At 41.6% G+C, this 25,613-nt stretch overlaps 1 protein-coding gene across 1 annotated transcript in view; it reads left to right on the top strand.

Moving 5' to 3' along the window:
• The window catches only part of gbf1 (golgi brefeldin A resistant guanine nucleotide exchange factor 1), an 83,917-nt gene that overhangs the window by 49,316 nt on the left and 8,988 nt on the right, over positions 1 to 25,613 (top strand). Inside the window, exons 8-33 of the mRNA XM_034898553.1 lie at positions 2,694 to 2,748; positions 3,422 to 3,457; positions 4,515 to 4,662; positions 5,238 to 5,467; positions 5,692 to 5,860; positions 6,457 to 6,668; positions 7,372 to 7,470; positions 7,587 to 7,781; positions 8,834 to 9,026; positions 9,120 to 9,257; positions 9,348 to 9,436; positions 9,539 to 9,741; positions 10,455 to 10,578; positions 12,553 to 12,678; positions 14,962 to 15,044; positions 15,532 to 15,768; positions 16,367 to 16,460; positions 17,700 to 17,876; positions 18,049 to 18,113; positions 19,276 to 19,399; positions 19,937 to 20,008; positions 20,197 to 20,291; positions 21,701 to 21,854; positions 23,981 to 24,206; positions 24,537 to 24,694; positions 24,937 to 25,186. Coding sequence (XP_034754444.1) covers positions 2,694 to 2,748; positions 3,422 to 3,457; positions 4,515 to 4,662; positions 5,238 to 5,467; positions 5,692 to 5,860; positions 6,457 to 6,668; positions 7,372 to 7,470; positions 7,587 to 7,781; positions 8,834 to 9,026; positions 9,120 to 9,257; positions 9,348 to 9,436; positions 9,539 to 9,741; positions 10,455 to 10,578; positions 12,553 to 12,678; positions 14,962 to 15,044; positions 15,532 to 15,768; positions 16,367 to 16,460; positions 17,700 to 17,876; positions 18,049 to 18,113; positions 19,276 to 19,399; positions 19,937 to 20,008; positions 20,197 to 20,291; positions 21,701 to 21,854; positions 23,981 to 24,206; positions 24,537 to 24,694; positions 24,937 to 25,186 — 3,752 coding nt within the window. The remainder of the gene's footprint in view (positions 1 to 2,693; positions 2,749 to 3,421; positions 3,458 to 4,514; positions 4,663 to 5,237; positions 5,468 to 5,691; positions 5,861 to 6,456; positions 6,669 to 7,371; positions 7,471 to 7,586; positions 7,782 to 8,833; positions 9,027 to 9,119; positions 9,258 to 9,347; positions 9,437 to 9,538; positions 9,742 to 10,454; positions 10,579 to 12,552; positions 12,679 to 14,961; positions 15,045 to 15,531; positions 15,769 to 16,366; positions 16,461 to 17,699; positions 17,877 to 18,048; positions 18,114 to 19,275; positions 19,400 to 19,936; positions 20,009 to 20,196; positions 20,292 to 21,700; positions 21,855 to 23,980; positions 24,207 to 24,536; positions 24,695 to 24,936; positions 25,187 to 25,613) is intronic.

Here is a 25,613-nt window from a genome sequence, read left to right as displayed (position 1 = left end):
GTCTCCTGTCTGAGCTGCTACATTCTGTCTCCGTCTCCTGTCTGAGCTGCTACATTCTGTCTCCGTCTCCTGTCTGAGGTGCTGCATTCTAGCATTTTAAACTCGCATTAATCATGATTACCACACTACAGTTCTTCGGAGTACAGGCACACTGCTGTGACTGGTCAGTTGTTAGAAGAAGACATGAACGTGATTGATAAATCAGAAGTCATGATTCAAATACCTTCATTGATCCATTCATTAAGGTATTGTTGCTCCATTAAGTCATGCTTTTATATTACTGATAGTTTATGAAGTAATACGTGAATAAATTCTCGTTTTCTTTATGCATGAAGCCATAACAACACATATACCATTATAATAAAGTGTTACACACTAACTAGCTAATCAAAAATATTAGAGATTCTTCTAGAATTTAATCTTGGGTGCTGCTTCTAAATTTATTTTTATCTTTAATAACAGGAAAGTAAAGAGTAGTTACAAGCCCCAAATGTTAGGTTGTCTTTCCACAGAAGAAGAGTCCGGTTGCTCTCTTTTATGATCTTTGGGTCGTTTTTCAGCAAATATCTGTCTCTCAGGCCTCATTATTCTCCTTGAAGAATGTGAATTTAATTTGGCACTGTGCACAGGGTCAATGGGCCACTGATTCACTAATGCCATAACATGATTTCTCCTTTGGCATTTAGCATAACAGATTCCCCCCCCCCCATCATGATGCATCAGAGTGCCAGTCACATTCAGTCACAGACGAGGGGATGAGCCCATTGAGCTGTCCACCGCATGATCTGCATACAGATGAAGCTGATCTCTGCGTTAACAGCAGAGCTCCCAGCCCCATAAATACTAAGGAGCCCCCCACATCCCACCACAAACACACACACACACACACACACACAGGGACACACAGGGACACAGAAACATTTAACATTGCCTGCGATCCCAGACAGAAGCAATTAGAAAAGAAATCTATGCTACAAAAAAGTTCTCCGCCCATCTGAGTGTGGAGGAACACACCTGCAGGACAAACACAGCTCCTGATAAACTACTGGTTATTCACCTACTCTCTGAAGGCATGTATGTCTCCACCAAGACTATTTGACGCAGGATTTGTCACAAAGTGATGGGTTATCTTCTCCACCGTGGAGTCCAGTGTTTGTTTTTGCCAAGCTTGTCGCCATTCACTGATACGCCCTCCAAACATTCTAAGCCTGTTTTTATTTTATTTATTGGCAGGACTGTTGAATGGCACCTTATTATCATGTCTTCTAACAAGATTTTACTGTGCGAGCATGGAACTAGAGAAGCACGGCAGCCATAGTCGTAAACGGAGGCATCCCTGCTCATGAACAGGAGATATAAATTTAGTGTGGGCTTTTTATTACATCTTTCTCATACTGCTCACACACATACACACACTCCCCACATCTCATTTTGCTCATGTTCCACCCCAGCCCCCAACTTGTCCACAGACCCTGGATAATAGAGATGTGAGAGGGTTTGTGAAGGCCCCCACCCCCATCAGGGAATGATCAACAGCAGCTCTCCTCAGAAGGAGTCTTAGATTGCCTGCTGAAAGTATTAGGCATGTTAATCTGTTGGACCCACAGATCATCCAATAATCATGCCCGCAAGACAACACTCTATTAACGCTGAGTTAATGTCAGGAGGGGGGCTGCTGCCTGCTTTTTTCTCTCATCTTTTTGTCTGTGTGTATGTGTGCGTGACTGGTGGTGACATCTCATTTTCCAGCAAAGCTTTAAAGTCCACAGGACCCTAGAGGTGCGCACGCGCTCATACACACATACACACACACACACACTGTTGAGAGCCGCAGCCAGCGTTGCTCATCAAAGGCTAGAAAAGTTTATTAACGGTTCAGGTTTGAGATGTTGAGATTCCAACCGCAATATTGCCTCTAAAGCAGCCTGTCAGCTTAGAGCATGTTTAAGTTCCTTGTGTATTAATTGTTTCTTCTGTTTTGTGTTAAGAGAATACACGAAAAGGGGTACTCTGGGAATGTAGTATTGCTCTTCCATTGAGTCTGGAAACCTGCAGTAGAGGTCGAGATATACTGACCACCATTTCCAATGTGGAGATTAGATGGTTTTCTTAGTCTTATAATAGGAACTCAAATCTCTTTGGGTTTTGGACATTTGAAGACATCATGTTGCAAGCTTGTGATGGCCATTTTTCACTATTTGCTGACATTTATGGATCAAATGATTAATTGAGTAAACATTAAAATAATTGGTGTATAATCATCCACGCTACAGCTGTAATGTTGAAACATGTAGGTAACAATTAGTTTCACAGTTATTTGGGAAAAAAGTCACCAGTTGAGTAGAGCAGGTATACCATCTCCTCTTCCTAATGGTTTAACAGCTCAGTTTGTTTTTGTGTCTCGTTCAGATATAAATTTGCACTCTACACAAACCTTTTCTCTAACATTTATAATGCTTCTTGGAAGGTAAAACCTAACATCCAAACCAGCAAATAACAATTATAAAAGAAGGAAGAGACAACATAGAAGCAGTTACCGGCTACTCATTTTATCAGCAAAGAAAGGAATACTGTTTGAGTTACAAATTCTTTTTTTGAGTTTCCTGTACCTATAGGGGACAATGCCTGGGCAAGAGGTTTATGTCAGAAGACTCTCCTAACTAAATTTTCTGGGTCTTTTCTCTTTCTTTCAGACTACCACAGTTCAAAGAGGAGGCCAAGAGTTATGTGGCTGCCAACATGAAAAAGGTAAAAGGACTGAATGGTTGAATGTGAAATAGATTGCTCGCTACTTTTGTGCACTCTTCCCCAATCTTCACTGTTTTGTTTTTTTCATTGTCATTGTGCCCTTTCGAAGGTTTTCTGTTTGAATGTTCTACCTGTGGCTGTGGAATCCAGTTATTGATGTAATAGCATCACGTCATTGACTGAGAAATGTGAACATGTCCAAAATACCAACATCAGACACATTATTCCTGCATTTTATGATCTGAAGTGCTCTGTTTGCTTTACAGCATCGTTGTTAAAATGACCGTGATTCATTGAATAATGTAACTAAAGATGCAAAAGTCAGTTTTGATGCCTATTTATGGTTGTCGTCGTCCAGTCACCTGTTCCTATCAATGCCCCCCCCCCCCCCCCTCCCCAGTATTAGTGGGAGATCTGAATTTGAGCTGGAAGCAGGTGTTTTGAGAAGTTTTTTCTTTTTGCATGATCGGTCTGCCCATCCACTGCCTGCTCATTAGTTGGCTGCACATTCTCCAGGTGTGTGCGCGTGTCCGTGTGTGTTTCCACGTGTCTGTGTGTCCCACACCCCTCCCACCATACACAAACGTGTATTGTGTGTTTTGTGTTGTTCCCACTGCTGACATGTTACCCGTCACTAATCACGGGCCCCTGCCCGCTCCCCTTCTCTTCTGAGGCTTACAATATCTTGTGGAAAAACAAACGAGTGCAGGTAAGGAAGATGACTTTCAGTATTTAGGCTGGAGAATTTCACTGTAACATTTCCCTTGTCCTTTTTAAAAGACCTCCCTTTAAACTAGAAGCAGGAACTTGTAATGTATTTACACATCAGCTGATGTACTTTATCAAGTTAAACTTAGTTCACTTTGACATGTCTGTGCTTGCAAATGCTCAAATTGCATTTATTTTAGTATTGAATTTTGTTTTTAATTGAATCTTATTTTGGGTTTCCTCCCTTAGGCTTATGTCTCAGCTGCTGTGGCTCACGCTACACGATACTATTATTATGTATATACTTATTTTATACTGTTATTGACTGTCGCAGGGTAGAGCATGTCTCAGTAGCTTGTGTGTCTGTTTGTTTTGATGAAAGTTTAGTTTAGATCAGGTCCCCGAACAGATTCAGAAGAGTGTCTGAAACTGTAACTGGGTTAAATAAATAAACACAAACAACCGCACATAACAGCACACCACATGAAAGCAGAGGAAGGGGCCGTGGCTCTCTAGTGTCCAGCATTTGTGCATGGACATTCAGTGCTGTTTTTATCTGTCCATTTTCTCATAGAATCACCTGCTGTTTACTCCACAGCTGAAGCTGTGCTTGTTTTAGCCCATGATCAAATAGGATGATCACTTTTGAACATAACTCTTAGTTTTTTTCCACACACCACCCATGTGTACGTTTGTTTCAAACATTCATATTCGCTTAATTGTATGGGAATAATTAACTTTATTTGCCAAAGCATGTTGTACATGTTTGACCGTGTCATACGTTAGAATGTAACAAATGAATGATTTCTTTTGAGCTGCCCTGATCAGTATTACTCATAGTAATGTACAAGTAACTTGTAATTTCCCCTTGAAAAAGTATAAAGTATATATTATTATTATTATTGTTGTTATTTTTATTAGCGTTTTATTTTCTGAGAATGAGAATGTTAAGAGAAACGAGGCTTCCTATCTGATCATGGCCTTAATCAGCCATGGTGGTCCAGCAGTGCAGTGTGATTGGAGAAGCGTTACTCAGTGATCCACTCTGTTTCCTCCAGTTGAAGATGCGTGCTGGTGGGATTACGGAGTCATCCAAATGGAAGAAGCAGAAACGCTCACCGAGGCAGTCCCGCCACATGGTGCGAAGTCCCTCCGGTCAGATGGACTCGACACAGTCCAGCACCCTCAGCAACAACAACATTTTAGGTAAGACACACACTATTGTCATAATACACTCATCAATCTCAAGGACCCATTCCCTGCTATCTGGACTTGAAAAAGCTAAAATCACATCAACAGTGCCTGTTTTCTTCTTTAAAACCCCTGGGTATGGTCAAATGTAGATGAGAATAACCTTTTTTCATGAAGAATTGTCTAATATTGACTTTCTGGCAATGCATTAGAAACCTGTGGCAGACCTTATAGATTGCTGCTGATTTTGTTATGATGGTGCACTTCACCATTGCCATCATTGAGTCCTACCTCACACCCTCCATCACCATATGATATGCTGCTGCCTCTGCTAAGGACAAGGCAGACTGCAGCGTATCATCTGCAGTGCTGAAAAGGTGATTGGCTGCAATCAGCCGTCTCTTCAGTACCTGTATGCCTCCAGGGCGCTGAGGCAGCACCTAGTGGTAAAAATCAGAATACTGGTTTGATTGGTGTTTGGCTTGACATCAAACCGGTTTGAAAATGTTTACACTGGCCCAAGCATTTTGTTTGAACCCTGAAAACGCATCATGTTTCACCCTTGTATGACTGCACCACTTTCCTGGTAGGTGGCGTCCCGTTCATTGAGCAAGGCTTGTCCACCTCTGGCCTACCAGCTTCAGACAGTACTGGTTCGTCAATTTCCAGCCCTACAACCACAGACAGTGGCCTCGACACCTGTTCCAAAGCCGCTTCCAGGGAAGACCTCTCTGACCTGGAACAATGTTACTCAACGCCAACCACCCCTGGCACAGCTGCTTCGCTACCAGGGACTGAGCCCGGCTCGCCAGATTCACAGGTGAGACTGTTTGGACTATCAATAGAACGACAAGGATCATTAGAAGTTATCAAATGGTTTATTTTAGATAAATAAACAATTAGAATGTCTTTTTCATATATTATATTTTGTTTGTGACTGCGGATGTACTCAAGTAACTATTCCTCTGTCTTATCTTTGGAGCGGTTACATGACTTAACCTTTCATAATATATGACTAACGATTTGTGTTCTGTTTGCGTCTAGTCTGAGGGCAGGCAGGTAGAAACAGCTCAGTCGGCCTCGGTGGAGTCAATCCCTGAGGTTCTGGAAGACAGAGACGCCAATACAGAGCAGTCAGACAGCCCCTCTATCCATGACATAGACTATGTTAACCCCAGAGGAGTACGTTTCACACAGTCCTCACAACGAGACGGTAAGGACACTGGTATTTTAAACCTCTGATTTCTTTATTTTTCTCAGTTCTGTTTTGTAGTTGTGCCACTGTTCCCTTGTGTGGAAAGATGGCATGAGTTGTTTGTTTCTCTTGTTACACTTTACTGGTCAGTAGGGCTGGGTATCGTTTCAAAACTTCTGATACCGGTACCAATACCGTGATTTTGATACCAATCCTAAACCATACTTATTTTCAATACCAATTTTTTTTTAAAGCAAAAGAAATTAAAACATTGCACATAAAGGTACACATTTTGGTATTCCGTTTTCAGCTCCTACTACGCTAGCCGTCTCTGTGTAACAAAGTTGCTACAACGTGTAACATTAGACAGCCAATCACAGACATATTAGATCTTGGTTGAAGCTTGCTGCGTGCTGATTGGCACACTGACTCTGATGAGATTAACTCAATGGTAGTGAAATTGGGTATTGAATGACAATGCTCAATACTTTAGCGACAATTCTGTCTGTGGCTAAAGAATATTGAATTGGGTACCCAGCTCTAATGGTCAGATACGATATAAATCCTACAGTATCTTCAAAGAGTAACCTGTGTCCTCCTCGTCTCCCCTGCAGGAGCGTCCCTCATCCCTTATGGTCTGCCATGTCTAAGGGAGCTCTTTCGCTTCCTGATCTCACTGACTAACCCCCATGACCGCCACAACACTGACGCCATGATGCACATGGGCCTGCAGCTGCTGACTGTAGCACTCGAGTCGGCACACATTACTAACTACCAGTCTTTACTCGGACTGGTCAAAGATGAGCTCTGCAGACATCTCTTCCAGGTAATGTAGAAATAATTGGTTGTATTTGATGAATGTACAGTATGTTCTTGTGCTGTTAAAGGATATTCAAAGGCACACTGGTATATTTTCTCTGCATTAGTGACTATGAGGAACACCTTTAAAAAAATCGACAAGCCTCTGTGGCAGGTGGATATTAAAATCTACCAGCTACACAAGCTATTTACCAGCCAGCTGTTTTTGTCAGTCAGCTTTTTGCCTCATGTAGGTGAATTATTGAACTTGTTAAGAATACACATTTCAGTCCTGTCAAGTTGTTAAAGGAGAATTACGGTCAATTCCAACACGTAGCTCTGTTGTCTGTAAATGTGGAGGTCTGTCAGTAGAGAGAAAAATGAAACCCATCGGTGCTGCCTACACCGTGTTACCTCCTGCTAGAGTATGCACCCGACAGGCTTAAACAGGGCAAGTTTTACATGCGTTTCTAGCCTCTTAGCATGTTCAAAATGTAATTAAAAGTGCCTACACATGTGCAGTGGTTCCTTCTGAGTGAACCTGACAGCAGTAAATGTGAAAGAAAGGCATACAAGTTGTCAATCCATACCTCTGTTTATTGCCTGTTTTTCTGTGAAGTCCACACTAGTCGATTGTTGAACTCATACAATCCCCTATTCCAAAATGTAGTTATTCCACACAAAAAAACAAAACAATGCCATCTTTTCTTATCATTTTGTCTGTGTTTTAGTTGCTGAGCGTGGACCGTATGAACCTCTATGCTTCCTCCATACGGGTTTGCTTCTTGCTTTTTGAAAGCATGAGAGTACATCTTAAGTTTCAGCTTGAGGTAACTATGCAACTAGTTTATCCATTGTCTTGTTTTTTATGCATCAAATTAGCGTTATGCTCTGTCAGTTGATTGCCATACAAAGTTACTGATCCAATCCAAACATGAACTGACAGATGTACCTAAAGAAACTGATGGACATCATCACTTCGGAGAACATTAAGATGCCTTATGAGATGAAGGAGATGGCTCTGGAGGCACTGGTCCAGCTGTGGAGGATTCCCAGCTTTGTCACTGAGCTGTACATCAATTTTGACTGCGACTACTACTTCTCCAATCTGTTTGAGGACCTCACCAAGCTGCTGTCCAAGGTAACATCTCAGTGGGATCACTTTAAGCTAGAAATGTTCTAATACTGATACCAGTATAGGGACTGCCTCCGATTCTGCACAAAAGGCTGGTGTCGGAAAGTACTGGAGTTTATACACTGATCTGATACCTCGTAATTGTAAAAATACAATGTATGACTCACTGGAATCGGATCAGTACTTGGTATCGGCTCATACGCAAGTTCAGGTATCAAGACACATGTACAAGACTGTGGAAGTAGACCAAACTTCAGTCAAAGTGTTTTATTATCTTTTTTTGCCCTTTTTCATGAGTTTTTATTAATTGACCTGTAAATAACTGCATGTATTCTACCACTATTTTAAGAAGAAATAACACTAAATGTATGGGTAGGTGAATGTTTGCTATCTATTTTTTATTTTTCGTCTTTTTATTTTATTTTTAAGATAATTTTTTGGGCATTTTAGGTCTTTAATGACAGGACAGCTGAATAAGTGAAAGGGGATAGAGGGGGGGAATGGCATACAGCAAAGGGCCGAAGGAGTTAAACCCGGGCCCGCCGCGTCGAGGAGTAAACCTCTGCACATGGGCACCCGCTCCACCATCAGGGCGCCTAATATTTATTTGTTGTCTTTTTAAAAGATACTTTTCTTCACCACTGATTTGATGGATATCTGTCTTTAAAAACGTTTAATTTGGTTCCCTAAAATGGGCTTGGATGTTAAAATTAGATAAAAAAGTCTTGAATTTAATTTACGCAACAGAACGGAACATTAGTGTTACCCTGCTGTTAGTAATCGGCTGCCACAAAGCTTGATTACAGCAAGATGTCTGTTCCTGTTTCAAGGGCACAATAAGGCAGGTTATAAGAAGCTAAGATTAACATTAAGCAAAGCTCTTCTACAAACTTCACAGTAGAAACAAGAGGTTAGTCAAGGGTTAGCCCTGTTGATGAACATACTACTACACACTTAATAAAGTAAGATTAGCCTAGTATTGATTTCCTCTCGTTGCACCTGTGGAATGAATTCCAGTATTTAGTTGGAAAAACAGTTTTTTTCACCTCTGGCTACAGAATGCGTTCCCAGTGTCGGGGCAGCTGTACACCACCCACCTCTTGTCACTGGAGGCTCTGCTCACAGTGATTGACAGCACTGAAGCCCACTGCCAGACCAAGGTGCTCAACAGCTCTGCTCAACAAGACCAGTCAGATACCCTGCTGGCAGAGGGAGAAGGTTCAACCCTAAACTCAACAGACACTACCCCTGGTACACACACCCCGGCACACATCAACTGGGACTTTATGAATATATATGTGCCTGTTAGACTCTTGGTCGACCGTCGTTTTATTTTGTCTTCAGACCTCAATAGGCTGGCCAGTATGAATGGTGTAAGTCTTCCACAAGCTGAGAATGCACCAGCATGCCCACCAACCAGTGGTCATCTGATGGCAGAGAAGATGATTCTGGGTAGGCAGGATCAAGGGGACAATGAAACTGGTGAGAATTGGATCGTACACACTGTTTTACGTTAAAGTCTTCCTAAGCATTGGGATGGAAGCTGATATCAGGTTTCATTTTGTCATTCAGCTGAGAAGAGAGCCCTGAAAAAGCCTCAACGTTTCTCCTCATGTTTACCTGATTCTCAAGAGTTGATTGACATCAGAACGAAGAAAAAGGTGAGTGGTATTAATTGATCTAGTTTTGTTGCAACATTACACATCCACAGCCAATTATTAAATCTACTATCTTAAAATTGTCTTTTTTTATCATGATTCTAGCTGCTGATCACAGGCACAGAGCAGTTTAACCAGAAGCCCAGGAAGGGCATCCAGTTTCTGCAGGAGAAAGGCCTCCTCAGTAACCCCATAGACAACAACCAGGTGGCCCAGTGGCTCCGAGAAAACCCCCGACTGGACAAAAAGATGATCGGAGAGTACATCAGTGATCGCAAGAACATGGAGCTCCTGGACAGCTTTGTAAAGTAGGTTGAACTTTCATTTGTCCTTGGTTGATCATTTATGGATGCTTTTGCACCTGCCTCATTTAGTTTGGTTAAATTGCAGTTAGTTTGCCCTGCTGGCGCGGTTCGTTTGGGCAGGGGAGAACGCGCCAGTCACCCTTGGGTGTGTACCAAAAGCGGACCAAACTAGCGTATTGAGACCTGTTTGATGATGTGGGTACACTTTTAATCCAACCCTGGGACACTTTTTTCTGGTGAGAACTTGATCCGAACTTGATCCGACCTCAAACTGCACCAACTGTGTACCGTATGCTAAGTGTGAGCTAATGTCTCCTGGAGTCAGGGCAGAGAGCAGCAAATGTTAGCAGCTATCAGTGTTTCTCTCACAGAAACAGACTACAGTCGAGCTCGGCGTCCGTCACTCTTATCTCCGAGGTCAAACCAGCCGCCGCTAAAGTTGGAGACAGACTCCGGCGGTGTACACTGGATTTTTCCAGGTGTGAAGCCAAACCAAGGGGAAATCATTCCAAGTTTTCAACTGATTCTGACCCAAGCAAACAAACTATAGGTGTGAAAAAAAAATCTATACTATAGGTGTGAAAAAGGTATCCTGTGTGTGTGTGTGTGTGTGTGTGTGTGTGTGTGTGTGTGTGTGCGCGTGTGATGTTAGTAAATAATGGTTAAAGTGTTATAACAGTAAAGATTATTCATATAATGTGAATCTTTCTTTGCAGCACGTTCACCTTCCAGGGGCTTCGTATTGATGAGGCCCTGCGGCTCTACCTGGAGGCCTTCAGACTGCCTGGAGAGGCTCCGGTCATCCAGAGACTCCTCGAAACATTCACCGACAACTGGCATGTAAGGCACATGTGCTCAACCTCTGAACAAATGTCTGAATAAGTCTTTATTACAATGTATTTGCAGCATTTTGACAATGAGATTAACACTATCATTGCCACTCACTCAAGGGGTCGTGTTGGGTATTGTTTGGGTATTTTACAATACCGGTGCTAAAACGCAACTTTTTAAAAGTACCTAAACCATAGCTCAACGGTATCTAAACAGTGCCTTAACGGTATGTAGAGAAATGTATTGTACTGTATTTATTTGAAGAGTTTTATCTATTTTACTTTTTATACTTTTACTGTTGACTGTAATCTTCTTATTGTGTTTTTTTAGGTAGACAATTTTAAGATCTGTCCAGGGACGACGGATGAAAAATAGCCTTTTGGCTAATTCTGGTGCATTTACAGCAGTGTTTATTAATGTACACTGTCCCTGTCAAATACATTAATAAATGCAATTAAATCCTGCAAAACCACACCAACATTTAAAAATAATACAATTTAGAAATGTTAGTGTTTAGTTTAAAGGATTCACATAAATAAGATTCCTGATTATTATTCTAGCATACAGCGCACACATGGGAATCCCGTGTCGGGACACAACCTTTATACTCAGAAAGAAAGTGTGATTAGTTTCAATTTTATTTCTGATATTTACACATAGGAAAGGATGAATATGGTTGGCCTACATACCTTAGTGTGATAATAAGAGATTTGAAGTCTATGTATTTGCGTCAAAATGAGTTTCTATGTCCCATTCATAGTCTCAATGTGCTGTATTGTCATCATGTAAATGCTTCAGTGAGGTGAAAATGCAACTCAAACACTTTCTCATGATTGACCCTCCGGGTTATAGTAGTAGGATGACATAAGTGTTAACACTGACACACACATGCAATGATGGGCAACTCCATCGGCGGAACATTTGACTTCTCAAAATAGCAGAAGGAGCCATGTGACCTGGAAACTATTTGTAGTAATGTCCTTTTCTTAGGCTGACCACATACACACAAATAGTGGCCTTGAACGAGTCGATGAGTCATTTTAGGCAGTGACTCTTTAAATGACTTTTCCACTCTATGGGCTCACTGGAATAGCAGCAGGAGGTGCAAGGTGAGATTCAGATTAGATACAAATGTAGATCTTCTAAAGTAATACACAGTAAAACAGTCCCTCCACTAGAGCTGTATAAAAAATTCTATACGTTTAATCGTCTTGGAATCTTTCAGTCAAATTTAAAAATATAAATTTATGTGTTTATTTTTTAAAACAAATTAAAGGTGCTCTAAGCGATGTTGGGTGATGTTACATCTTGTTGAAGTATTTTCAAACAAAACAAGACAAGCTTGCTCCTCCCCCCCACCCCCAAATAGTGAGGAGATGTTTTTTACAGTGTGTTCTGGAGACAGGCAGATAGAGAGATGTTTTTTACAGTGTGTTCTGGAGACAGGCAGCTAGCAGATGGTGAGGAGGTGTTTTTTACAGTGTGTTCTGGAGACAGGCAGATAGAGAGATGTTTTTTACAGTGTTTTCTGGGGACAGGCAGCTAGCAGATGGTGAGGAGATGTTTTTTACAGTGTGTTCTGGAGACAGGCAGCTAGCAGACAGTGAGGAGATGTTTTTTACAGTGTGTTCTGGAGACAGGCAGCTAGCAGACAGTGAGGAGATGTTTTTTACAGTGTGTTCTGGGGACAGGCAGCTAGCAGATAGTGAGGAGATGTTTTTTTACAGTGTGTTCTGGAGACAGGCAGCTAGCAGACAGTGAGGAGATGTTTTTTACAGTGTGTTCTGGGGACAGGCAGCTAGCAGACAGTGAGGAGATGTTTTTTACAGTGTTCTGGAGACAGGCAGCTAGCAGATACTTGTTACAGGCCTACCCTCCACTGGTGTTTGGTTTAAAAAAAAACATTGCTTTGTGCCTCAGTTGATGTGCTATTTGCTGTTTCTTGTGTGTCATATTGTGTGTACTGTATGTGTGTATTTGTAGAAAGTGAACGGCTCTCCTTTCATGACCAACGATGCCGGCTTTGCCTTAGCCTACGCTGTCATAATGCTCAACACTGACCAGCATAACCACAATGTCCGCAAGCAGAATATCCCCATGACTATAGAGGTGAGTGATCTCTCTCTCTCTCTCTCTCTCTCTCTCTCTCTCTCTCGCTCTCACTCTGTCGGTCTTTCTGTCACATACACTCATTCACGCTGTCCTATGGAGGTCCTTTCTACTCAACAAGTAGACCCTTTGAAAACTTTAAAGTGACCATATCATGAAAAGAATTTTGTGTTTGTTATTTTGTGTCTCTGGTGCTTACGCATACACACTTAGAAAAAAACCATCCATGCTGTGAGATCTGGTTTCTGAATATCCTCATCCTTCAGTCTCTGGGTCAGCTGTTCAAAATCTGCACGGCTTTCTACGTCACTAGAGACGAGGTGGCTAACCGTAGCATGCTAGCTCGTTCTTAATGGCAAAACACTACTACTAGTTGTCCAAAATCTCCAAAAGAACTACTTCCTGTCCCTGTTGTGCAAGTATTCCACAAGTGGCCCTCTTCTAGAAGAAGTCCTAACCCTGCCTTGGGCTGACCAAAGTTGGAGAAAGATTCATCCCATCTTGCTGATGGGACCTTACCTTGCTCCCAACAAAGATAGGATAGAAGTGAGATGTCTCACTCTGGAGCTAAAACAGAGACCTAAACACACAGGGTGAAAACAGGATCTGCAGCTATCTGCAGTACAACAACAATATGGTGTCTTTTGAAAATGAAATCATGGAAACCTATTCCGGTACAAACTCAAAAATACAATTATGAACCTGAAAATTTGCATAATATGGGCGCTTTAAATGCAGGTATATGGATTGCCCAAAGTGACCACTACAACAAGTATTTCAAATTTCACTTTTTAAGCACAAATAAAATTCAGAATCAGAATAGCACCTAGATGCAAACATTCCACAAATAAAGTGCCTCTGTGTTTAACTATTGTTAGTTTGCTGATTTCATTCAAAAAAGGAAGATAAAATTCATAGCTGTATTCATAGATCTATTTTCTCTTTCCCTGGGGCATGCCTCTGTGTCTGAGGGTATGACATTCACTGGTGCAGCTTGGTGGCTCAGAAAGCCAACAGCTGTGGGCAGTGGTGGTCCGTCTGAGGGGTGAACTCATCCTAAACAGGCCAGGGAGGAGATGGGGGGGGTCACTCTCTTCATCTGCTGTCTCTGTCTGTGTTTTTTCTGTCTTTGATTGACAGTGGCTGAAGACTAAACAGCCTCTCCGGGCAGCTCGTGGACAGCATGTGGGTGGGCCACTCTCACTGACAAACAATAGCAAGCACTTGCTTGGCTCTCTTTTATGTACACATACTTTGTAGAATGATCTTTCTTGAGGCGAGTCATACATCTCATCACACAGCTGGTGATGCATGTTGTTTAAAATATCCCTACACATTCCCTAAAGGTCAGCGCCGGTGTGATGAAGAAGGCCTGTTGACCTCCAGGCTCAGACAACAGGCAGTGGCTTCCACACAATAGTTTGGACACGGCCAATAAAAGTGGCGCCTAGCACTTCAGTTACTTAGCAGCTTGCAATGTGTAGTGTCCACCGCAGCATGTGTTGGCAGTGGGGTTATTTTTGAAATGGGAAAACTATGCCTAGCATCACTGTGTGTAAATCAGATCCTACTCCCAAGGATCTGACAATGAGATGACAAGTGGTCAGTGAGGTACAGGTTAGGTCAATTGTATATACATTTTTAGTCCTAAAATACAGCATGCTGCTTTATTTTACATTATGTGTGTTTACCAGTGATTGCTCCCAGAGCTGCTCTCTGATAGAGTGACTACATGTGCGAGTCCCTCAAATAAGGATATAAGGAGAGATAGAAATAGATTATAGAGGTCTGATCCTCAGTGGCTTCCTGCTCTCTCTGGCTTGTTCTGCCGCTGTTTATTTCTCTGTGTGTCCCTGCAGAGAAGCTCCTGCTTCCCCCCCTCTTACCTTTCAGAAGCACTAACCATGTGTAGTCGAGACATAAAGCCTAGCCTTGAGGGCGTCAGTCATCGCGGGGTGGTTATGTTTATTTACAGGAGGCTCTTGGCTCTAATCCCTGTTTTCCTAACGCTGCAACTAAAGCATATTAAGTAACACATAGCGAGTGTGTTTCCACACAAAGCCCTTTTAATTGTTGGTTGCTGGATGCAAAGTGAACGAAGCACTGAATGCCAGAGGCTTGGGTGTCTGAGATAAGCTCCTGCGTTGAGATGCGTTGACTGACACATTAATGGTGGAGAAATCAAAGTCCATTTTTCTATGTGAGGTGTTTGAATAAAGTTTTTGCCATGTAAAAAAATGCTGATTACTCCACAGCTAACTGCACTGTGTTTTCTGTAACCAGCAATTCAAGAAAAATCTGAAGGGGGTAAATGGAAACAAAGACTTTGACCAGGACATGTTGGAGGATATCTACAATGCTATCAAGTAAGCTGCCATCACACAACCTTTAAGCTTGTTTGTTTTATCCAACCAACAGTCCAAAACTCAGACACATTCATTTTATAATTATATGAAACCGAGGATAGCCACGCTCCTTCATCTTGGAGAATGTTGGGCAATGCAGCTAAATAAATGACTCAAATGATTAAGGGATTATCTCAATTGTGCAGATACATTTAGTGCCAATCCATAAATAGACAAATTGTTTCAGCTCTGCTGTCAAGTACTAAAAGCTGTCATGTTCATAATCCTGTTATTTATCAGATTGTTCCTGATTCAAACTTTTGCCAAAGGCAAGTTTTTTAACGACTGCGTGTGTTTAGACAAACAATGTTTGTATTGCTAAATGTAAGACCCAGTGATCTATTAATAAGATTGGACAAAGGTTCCCCTACTAGCTTTTTCCAGAGCCTGGATTTATTAGCTGGCCTGAATGATTTGGTTTTACAGCTGGCATGGTTTCCTTCTGTAGGAACGAGGAGATTGTGATGCCAGATGAGCAGACAGGGTTAGTGAAGGACAACTATGTATGGAGTGTGTTGCTCCACCGCGGCGCCACACCTGAAGGGGTGTTCCTCCACCTGCCAGCCGGCAGCTATGACCATGACCTGTTCACCATGACGTGGGGCCCAACCATCGCTGCCCTCTCCTACGTCTTTGACAAGAGCCTGGACGACAACATCATCCAAAAGGCCATCACTGGCTTCAGGTAAACGTTCACAACAGTCAGAAGCTCGAGCGGTGCAACAGGAAATAAGGATTTACCAGTTTAGGGCCATTGTGTGCGTTCTTGTGTTAGAGCACCACATTGGTTTACATGCCAATCATGTGACTGAGGATGTTATACAGAGTGTGTGTGTGTGTGTGTGTGTGTGTGTGTGTGTGTAAAGGTAAATAAATGCTGTCCGTTTACCTTTTACAGCCATATGAAGAGCCTTCGTATCTCCCGTTCTGTATTTAACTGAATCTGACGTTTCCTCCTAAGATGAACCCAGCACTATGAAGGCTGTCACTGGTCTCTGCTTCTAATGCCTTGGCTCTCCTGGAAGCATGGTCACATTTCTTCAGAAAAAAAGCATCCACACAAAAATCGATGCTGTTGATAAAACAGGAATACTTTTACGTCCACAATGACTGTTTTGAATAGTTCAGGACTTTCTTAAAGGTGTTTGTTAAGTTGTGTCATTGCGGATTGGTCTGAGAACTGAGCGTCTGAGATTTAAGTCGGGTGGATTTATGTTATTGGCTGTTTTAGGTGTTCTGTGAGATTTTAAGGTGTAAACTCATACTTGTTTCTGTCATTGCAGGAAATGCGCAATGATAGCAGCTCACTATGGCTTCAGTGACGTTTTCGACAATTTGATCATCTCCCTCTGCAAGTTCACCACCCTGAGCAGTGAGGTGAGGCCTTTTGTGTTGGACTAATGTGGTCCAGTTTGTTTTACCATGATAGAGTGTGGACATCCAGCTTCATTCTTCACATTTGAACATAGTGCAGTAAAATGTTATGTTTTTTCACATAAACTACAAGACAGGATCCTATCCTGTACTACAAAAAGACCCAGTGGTAAACACCATGAGGTTAGAATAATTAATTGTTTGGATTACAGTTTGAGCCCATATGTTTAAAAACCTGGTAACTGTAACATCCTCGTCTGAAAGATTGAATATGTTCTCAATTAATTTGGTTTAATATTGATATGAATTAGAGCTGGGCAATATATCAATATTATAATGATATTGTGATAAGAAACTAGATATTGTCTTAGATTTTGGTATATCGTAATATCATATGGCATAAGTGTTGTCTTTTCCTGGTAAAGGCTGTATTACAGTAAAGTAATGTCCTTTTCTGAACTTACCACAACGTAACTGTTCTATTATTAGCCTTTACCCACTTAGTCATTACATCCACATTATTTATGATTATTTATCAAAAATCTCATTGTGTCAATATTTTGTGACCGCACCAATAGTCAACACTACAATATCTTTGCGGTATCAATATTAAGGTATTTGGTCAAAAATATCATTATACCCTAATAAAAATATGTACACATATAAAAATGTGCGTGTGTGTAGATTTAAAAGTGAGAATTCCAAGAGAATGAAAAAAAAATACACTTCAGGGCCACAAATTGCCCTTCTGTTTTTTTGTACACTTTATTGTTAGAGCATTTATGTATGTTCTTACATAATATTTAAAAAAGGTTTCTTCAGAAACATGTACTTGAATGGCAAAAGACAGTTGAATGTGAGTTAATTAATCAGTTTAACAAAGGTTGCTTGTAGTTAAGAATCACTCTTTCATGCTTTTTTATTCATTTAGCCATTTCCAAATGCTAAAGCAGCAAAATGTCTTTCAGCTTTACAAGGGAAGTGTCTGTGTTGAAATGACAATTTAGAGTTGACACCCGATAATGGCAGTAAATACTTTTAATGTGGGGGCCATTTCTGGACACGCTAATGTGCAGGCTCCTCCTGAGACAATACAGATGATCTACATAACTGACATCTACTGTAATTTAATGAAAGAAATGATGAAGTGTATTTAAACAAAATGTTCTTGGATACCTAAATCAGCCAAATTATGTTAGTAAAGACGTGTGAATACGATATCTGTGTCCCCTCTCCGTGCAGTCTGTGGAAAACCTTCCCACAGTGTTTGGCAGCAATAATAAGGCACAGACAGCAGCCAAGACGGTGTTTGACCTCGCCCATCGGCACGGCAACATCTTGAGGGAGGGCTGGAAGAACATCATGGACTCCATGCTGCAGCTGTTCAGAGCCGAGCTGCTGCCCAAAGCCATGGTGGAGGTGAGGATTCCTAAACTCTAAACACTGTGTGCCATGGTGTCAGTGATTGGATGATGTCTGCTTGTTGATCAAACTGCAGATCCAGTCTGTGGGATCTAGTTTCTGTCTCTGCATCCTGCTGTTCTGCTGCCATCTACTGTTCACTGCCCAAACACTATGCTTGTTGCCTCAGGTGGAGGATTTCGTGGAGCCAAATGGGAAGATTTCTCTTCAAAGAGAGGAAACGCCGTCCAATCGGTAGGACAAATCTGTAAATATATCTACATGACGTTGCCCAAAATTAACATGGATGCAGGGATGGTCTTTGGTAAATTTAATGATTACTTTCATTGAATTTGGGCTGTTTTATTCAGTTTCATAGCATTTGAAGACAAAACATTTAAATGGTATCACAACAGAACCTGAATATACTTTTTTTAATAGGCAAAATGACATATAAATTAGGTTTATTGACCATGTATGAAAATAAAGTTTTAAAAAACGTTTTAAAAATTGTCAAAAGCATAGAAAAAAAGTGCCAAAACCGCTGGGAATTTGGACCCAAAAGGACAACAGGTTCATGGTTGAGAGGAAGACCACACATGGGTTAAAGGGCCAGTGCATAATTTTTTTACTATCAAAATTGTTGTTACCCGTTACAGACACGTCCTTTTTCATGAATGTTTACACCACCATCAATTCCAAGTATTCCTTTTGGCTTGAAATTTTACAATTTCATTCCTATGAGCTGGGGTAGATGCTCCATGTGCAAGACGCTAATAGGAACATGTTTGCAAGGTATCCCAGTGTAATATGTTTTCAAGGATAGCGACAATCATGGTGTGTGTGTGTGTGTGTTACAGCGGTGGAAGTAGTATTCAGATCCTTTACTTAAGTACTAATACCACAGTGGGAAAATACTCTGTTACAAGTAATAGACCTGCATGGAAAATGTACAACAGTAATAATCTGTAAGTATCATCAGGAATATGTAGTTAAAGTATTAAAAGTAAAGAACTCCCCTCCCGTTTGTAGAAAGTGTGAAGGATCCACCCAGCTGTGTGTTTAATGACATCATCATCTCACCTGGACCTGGCGCCGTTATGTTGTTGCTAGGTTAATTTATAACAAAACATCAGATTTATAAACTACATGTGTTTAGTGTACAGGAATCTTAATGTGGAAAGGAACTAGTAACTAAAGTAACTAGTAACTAAAGCTGTCAGATGAATGTAGTGCAGTACTTGAATAGCTGCACTTACGCACTGTAAATTCCACCACTGGTGTGTTATCACCCCACCTATGTTCCTTTCAAATGTTTTCATAAAGCAAATCTCTCTCTAATAAGGACACATGTATTTTATACAACCTGACCAAGTTGCCCAAAGTCCAACTTGAAGTCTCCTTTGTTGCACGTCAGGGGAGAGTCGGCGGTGTTGAGTTTTGTCAACTGGTTGACGTTAAGTGGCGCAGAGCAGTCAGGACTCAGAGGACCCTCCACGGAAAACCAAGAGGCCAAGCAGGCCGCCATCCTCTGCATAAAGGTACGACTCAGTTACACACCGTCTCAAGTTAGGATTTGTCATGTAGTATAATAAAACATATGTGTTATAGCATTGTACTCACATGCACATTAATTAATATGTAATAGCCAATAGATAGTTATTATTAGAGGCCTCATGTTTCTTGCTGTATCATCACTCTTACATTTATACAACACCGTATTTGGGGTCTCGCCATATTTCTTGCTTTACGAAACACAACAAGCAGGATTTTCTTCATTAATATCTTCCCCTGTATTTCTCAGTCCATGAGCCCTTGAGTAGATCGAAGCGTCTGGCTAAGGCCACCATTTGACAGGATTACTTTTCTCCACAAGACGGAAAGTTGACTTAATGCTTTTCATTACAGGAATCTTCATAGCTAACCCATAAATTAATGCATTGTCTTATATTTATTTGTGAAGCATTGCTTGGGGTTTGTTTTAATGACTGCATTATTTCTACAATGACATCCCCCATTCAGATAGCTTTCGCTGTACAAAGTGTATTGACATCATCTTTCTGTTTCTCTCTTTCTAGCAATGTGACCCTGAGAAGCTGATCACAGAGAGTAAATTTTTACAGCTGGAGTCTCTGCAGGAGCTAATGAAGGTTATTATTATTTCTTACCAACATTTCTTGTCAACCTTTACTGTATGCAGCTCATAAATGTCTTCCTGTGTATTGATTTAACTTCAGGGGTAGCAGTTTTTGTTGAACGTGCTTGTTGGCTAGTTTGCTTAGATCATGGTTCAGTCAGTCACACAGACAACAAAAACCACCCCCATTCTCCTATTCAGGCTCTGATATCAGTCACCCCAGATGAAGAGACGTATGATGAAGAGGATGCTGCCTTCTGCTTGGAGATGTTGCTGCGGATCATTTTGGAGAACCGGTAGGAAGGAGAATCGGTCATTAACACCTTCAAAGTAGGGCTGCACAATTAATTTTATTTTTATTGAAATCGCGGTATGGACTAGTCTAGTGCGATATCCAAACCACAAGGGTCAGACCATCCAGAAGGAGGTAACGTGCTGCAGAGATCCCCGGCCTACAAATGGTATCCCACAGACTGTAGAAAATCACAAAAATGACACCTTTGTCAGTTTAGTTTTTTATTTTATTATTTCTCAATGAAAACGAAAAAGATTACATGAAAATTATCATTCCCTCTAATATTGTCAATATTATTGAAATATCAGTCAAAAATAATCACATTTAGATCTTTACTTCATGTGATGCAGCCCCACTTCACAGCACAGACACATGAATTGTCCTGTTATTTTACCGGCATTTCCTTTATCATCAGACAGTATATATATATATATATATATATATATGAGGGGGGGAGAGGGGGAAGACATGCAGGAAATTGCCACAGGTCGGATTCGAACCCTGACCCTCTACATTGAGGAATAAACCTCTGAACATGGGCACGTGGTCTACCAACTGAGCTACCCGGGCGTCCCTCTAAGTTTTTTTAAAGGCGCTGACACACCAAATTAATAATCAGCCGTCTGACGTTGGAAGGGGCGCACTGCCGGCTGTCTGACTCAAATGACTAATCTGATTGGTGGAGAGCTAACGGAAATGATGAGCGGGATGAGCATGACTAGAGTCTCTCAAAATCTGAGACAAATCTTTCTAACCTCATGTTGTCCTCATTTGCTTGCATTTAAAATACATATTGAAATGTTTTTGAAATAGTATTGAGTAAAAGTTAATATATTCCAGTCAACTATTAGGTATAATTTCCTATAAATGAGGTTTGTTGACCACAAATTCCAAAAATAACTGTAAAACTAAAGTTAATAAGTTGGTGTTACGTAGTGGTAAACATCAAAAGAGGGACAAACATTGAAAAAAAAGTCAAAAGGGATGAAAACATAAAGAGTTAAACATTGATAAAAAGCCTCAACAAAAGTGTTGATTTTTGACGGGAAGACAACACGAGGGTTAAAATGACCTTCGTGGATCTGAGAGGATTTTTCTTCTTAAAATGTTTTCAGGAACACGTGTCGGGGATCGATTTTAGTAAAATATAAGATCGTATTCTGAATGAGATGCCATGACAGTCTGGCTTTGAATTTCCAGAGAAACCAGACCCACCTGACGCATTTGTCCAATCGTCTGCAGTCTGTGTCCCTTCGGTGTGTTCTGAGGCACTCGGGGAGGCGGTTAGTCCGACGGCCATTTCTGCCAACGGCCAGACGTCAAGTTGGTGTGTCAGGGCCTAAACATTATGAACATCTGTGTGTGTATGTGTGGGTGTGCGTCTGTTTGTGTTTGTGTGTGTGCATGTAGAGACCGTGTGTCATGTGTGTGGCAGACAGTGCGAGACCATCTCTGCCATCTTTGTGTCCACCCCAACGAGAGCTGCTTCCTGGTGGAAAGGGCTGTGGTGGGACTCCTTCGTCTCGCAATCCGCCTGCTACGACGAGAAGACGTTAGCTCTCAGGTACACCAGACATGCACACACACTCAGTCACACACACTCACATACCGGGAACCAAACACTGCAGCTGAAACCATCACCTTAGGTCGGCAGACTGTCACAGTGATGAGACTGAAAACTCAGCCTAAATCCAAACAGCTGGTTGGCGTTGAGTCTTGTTGATGTCCTTGACCAGCACACTAACTAGAGCCCTGCACAGGCTTAAAATGTTGGCCCTGGCCCGGCCCAGCTCTGGACCGGCTCTGGACCGGCTCTGGCCCGAGATGTCAGACTCAAGCCCACCCTTGACCTACAGCTTATCAGAATTCTCGGCCCCACTGTCATTATATCTTGTTTCGTTAATTAGATCATTTAGAAAAATGTTTGTAAAAAGTAAAGTTTTTGTTTATTTAAATTTCGACAGAAGCCGAAAGTGAGTAGTTTGTTTGTTGGATCAGTTTAGCCTCTTAAAGGACAGTTCCGGCCAATTTTTCGATCACTGTAAAAAAAAACGACCTGAATCGGGGCAGGCAACACTGAGTATCCACATCTACGTGGACGAGCTCTCACTAAGCTAAAACGCCAGTGGTCGCCTTTGTGCCTCTTAATAAACACAAAATGCAAAAAGCCTTCACACAAATGGGACACATTTAAACGGTTCAACTGCTGGTGTGATCGTGAAACATTTCCAAGCTGATCTTACATTCGTCAAATAAGTGGGGGGGCCATTGATGGTAGGGGTGAATCATGCTATCATATTATATCACATTGATGACCTTCAGTATAATGTAATGAGGCTTTCAAAGGTAATTCTTATTGCACTGGATTGCCTTAGATGGCCGACCTACTTTCCCAGTTAGAACACCGTTTGAACACTAACAGGATGAAAACTCCTCCATTGTGTCGAAACAGACTCTGTGAGATGTGTTGTGATAAGGAGAGAAATGTAATGCTGACCTGACCTCTTTAGGTGGGTGACCTACATTAAACCCCATGATCTTATACTCGCTTATCAGCTTTGAATCTGTTGTTTTTCTGTTTGTTTGAGTGTGAAAAACAGTTTGACCTCTTAATACGACATGAGATCAAGTTAACGAAATCTTTCAAAAGGTTCATGAGGCATTAAAGTGGATATCTAGCTTTTTCATTCAGCCACATGATGTGACTGGTTAACCGAAAGGAATATTCAAGATGCATGTCAAGACATGTGTTCATGAAAATACCGCAAACATCCGCCACACAATTTTACAAACATCTTTCTCACACATTTCAGATTGATTTATTAATTAAAATGTTAACTGGGGGAGAATATTTGTAATGTTTGTGACCGTGGACTGTCTGCGTTAAAATATACTGAGAAAAATGAAAGGAAGCAAGTAGTAGAAAATGTGAATAAAAATGTTAGAATTAGATATTTTTTACAAAATTAGTTAGATTTAGTGTTGAGTAATAGTTTTGTTTTGTAGTCATCTAGAAGAAAATCAGAGCAAACTGAAATGGTATATACTCCTGATTATGTCACGAGACCATAACTGAAGGCTGCTCTGATATTTTAGCTTTTTCAAATATACTTGTATTTGTTTTTATAAATGCACTTAAGATAGAATTAAAGAATGTACAAGATCCTACAAAAACTTAAAGCTGCAAGCAGAGAAGAACTGGCCCTCAAACCCAGCGCCACGGGGCGAGGGATACAATGTATTGCAACCACTTCCGGTTTTGCAGCGTAACATGAGAATTTGCTGCCTTGACACGTCGGCATCGTTGAGGATAACCACAAAAGCTCCGATATTTAGGTTTGGCAAGGTCTCTAGATTGTGCTGACCAATTTTGAAGTCATTCAGTTTCAGGAGGAGTGCGTTTAATCACAGCGGCTGCAAATGGTCCAAAACGTCAAAAAAATTCAAAGTGAATAAAGAATGGCTGACTTCCTGTTAAGTTTAGGCAATGGCTCCAAGAAGCTTTTTTGTTAGTCTGGTCTTGATACATTTTCCCACCAAATTTCATATGTTTCATTTCATGAAACGAACTGCAGGAGCTACTTCTTTGAAATTTCGAAGGGGGCACTTTGGAGCCAATTTACCACACTACGGCAAGATCTCCATATTTGTATTGCGGGGCTGATCCTCTCTCTCCATGTGCACCCACAGGTTCTCCTCTCGCTGCGTCTCCTCCTGATGATGAAGCCCCCCGTCCTAGCCCGGGTCAGCAGGGAGGTGGCCTATGGCCTCCATGAGCTGCTGAAGACCAACGCTGCTAACATCCACTGTACAAACGACTGGTTCACGCTCTTCTCCCTGCTGGAGTGCATCGGAGCGGGGGTCAAACCTCCTGCCTCCTTTCAGCTCACCTCCAGCACACCAGACAGCGACACAGGTTCAATATGTCTTTCTACACTAGTGAACACATATTAAACAGTACACATGGTTTAAAACATGGTTTAGGTGTAAAACCTCCATTACTAGTGCATTTCTACTGCATTTCTAGTGAGGAAATGGCATAAACGTTTTATGTTATGCAAAAGGATCATCAATGTAGTTTTTTAATGGATTTAAAACATTTTTTGATATGGTAAAATTAGCAAATTGCTTTAAAGCTAATGTTTAAAAATCTGTTTTGAGCACAAGAAAGCTGTTTAACAAACAAAGTAGTGACATTTATGAAAGACAGATTAAAAGACGGAAAAATAAATGTGTGTGTCTCCAGGAGCCCAGTCAGACAGCGAGCTGCCATCTCCTCATCTTAGTGAAGTGAGTTTAGAGCGTGGCTACACGTCTGACTCCGGGGTCTACACTGAGCACAGCAAGACCAGGATCCCTCGCTCAGCAACAGATGTGGACGTAGCAAGCAGTGGATGGCTAGTGGTCAGCAACACACACACACACACACACACACAGACACTAACACTAACAAACACACACACACACACACACACACACACACACACACACACAGACACTCTGTAAAACATCCTCAGTCACATATTCAGATTCACATACATTCTAAACCAATGTGGTGCTCTAACATAAGAAATACGTGTTGTTTTTATAGTGTTGATGAAACTTGTATGCATATTTGTATTCATGTGATTTGTATTGTTTCCCAGGTTGGGAAAGATGACCTGGAGATCAGTAAGACCCATCTTGTCAACTCTAAAGCTCAATTGAATCACCCGCTTGTCAACCAGTACAGTCTGACGCTGGGCCAGGACTTGGGCCAGCACGACACCAAGTCTCTCATCAAGTGTGTGGAAACGCTGTCGTTCATCGTCCGCGACGCTGCCCACGTCACCCCGGACAACTTTGAGCTGTGTGTTCGAGCTATACGAGTGTTTGTGGAGGCCAGCCTCAACGGAGGTGAGACATTGGAAAACAAGTTAAATTTTATTGGAGCTATTTAAAATTAGGTGGCAGTAGCAAAGTCTGTAGTGAGTTAGGTTGGGAATCAGGGTCTCTGGTTTAAGTCCCCGTACGGACCAAAGTATGGAGGGTGGACTGGTAGCAGGAGAAATGCCAGTTTACTGCCTGGGCACTGCCAAGGTGCTCTTGAGAAAGGCACCGACCCCCCCCCCCCCACGGCTCAGGGCGCTGTGGGTGTGGGTGTGGGTGTGGGTGGGCGCTGTGTGGGTGTGTGTTTCAGGCCATTGTGTAGTGTGAAACAACAGAGTGGAAATTTGAGTGGAGTTTTTTTATCTACTTAACCTGTGAACTCTATGGTGACTGACAAAGTTAAAAATCATACAACCTGACAGGTTTAGAGTAGCAACCCTGTGCCTTCAGTCCC

Source organism: Etheostoma cragini, chromosome 17 (assembly GCF_013103735.1).
Source record: "Etheostoma cragini isolate CJK2018 chromosome 17, CSU_Ecrag_1.0, whole genome shotgun sequence".
Lineage (NCBI taxonomy): Eukaryota > Metazoa > Chordata > Actinopteri > Perciformes > Percidae > Etheostoma > Etheostoma cragini.
The sequence above is the reverse complement of the archived record's forward strand: the minus strand, read 5'-3'. Positions and strand labels throughout refer to the sequence as shown.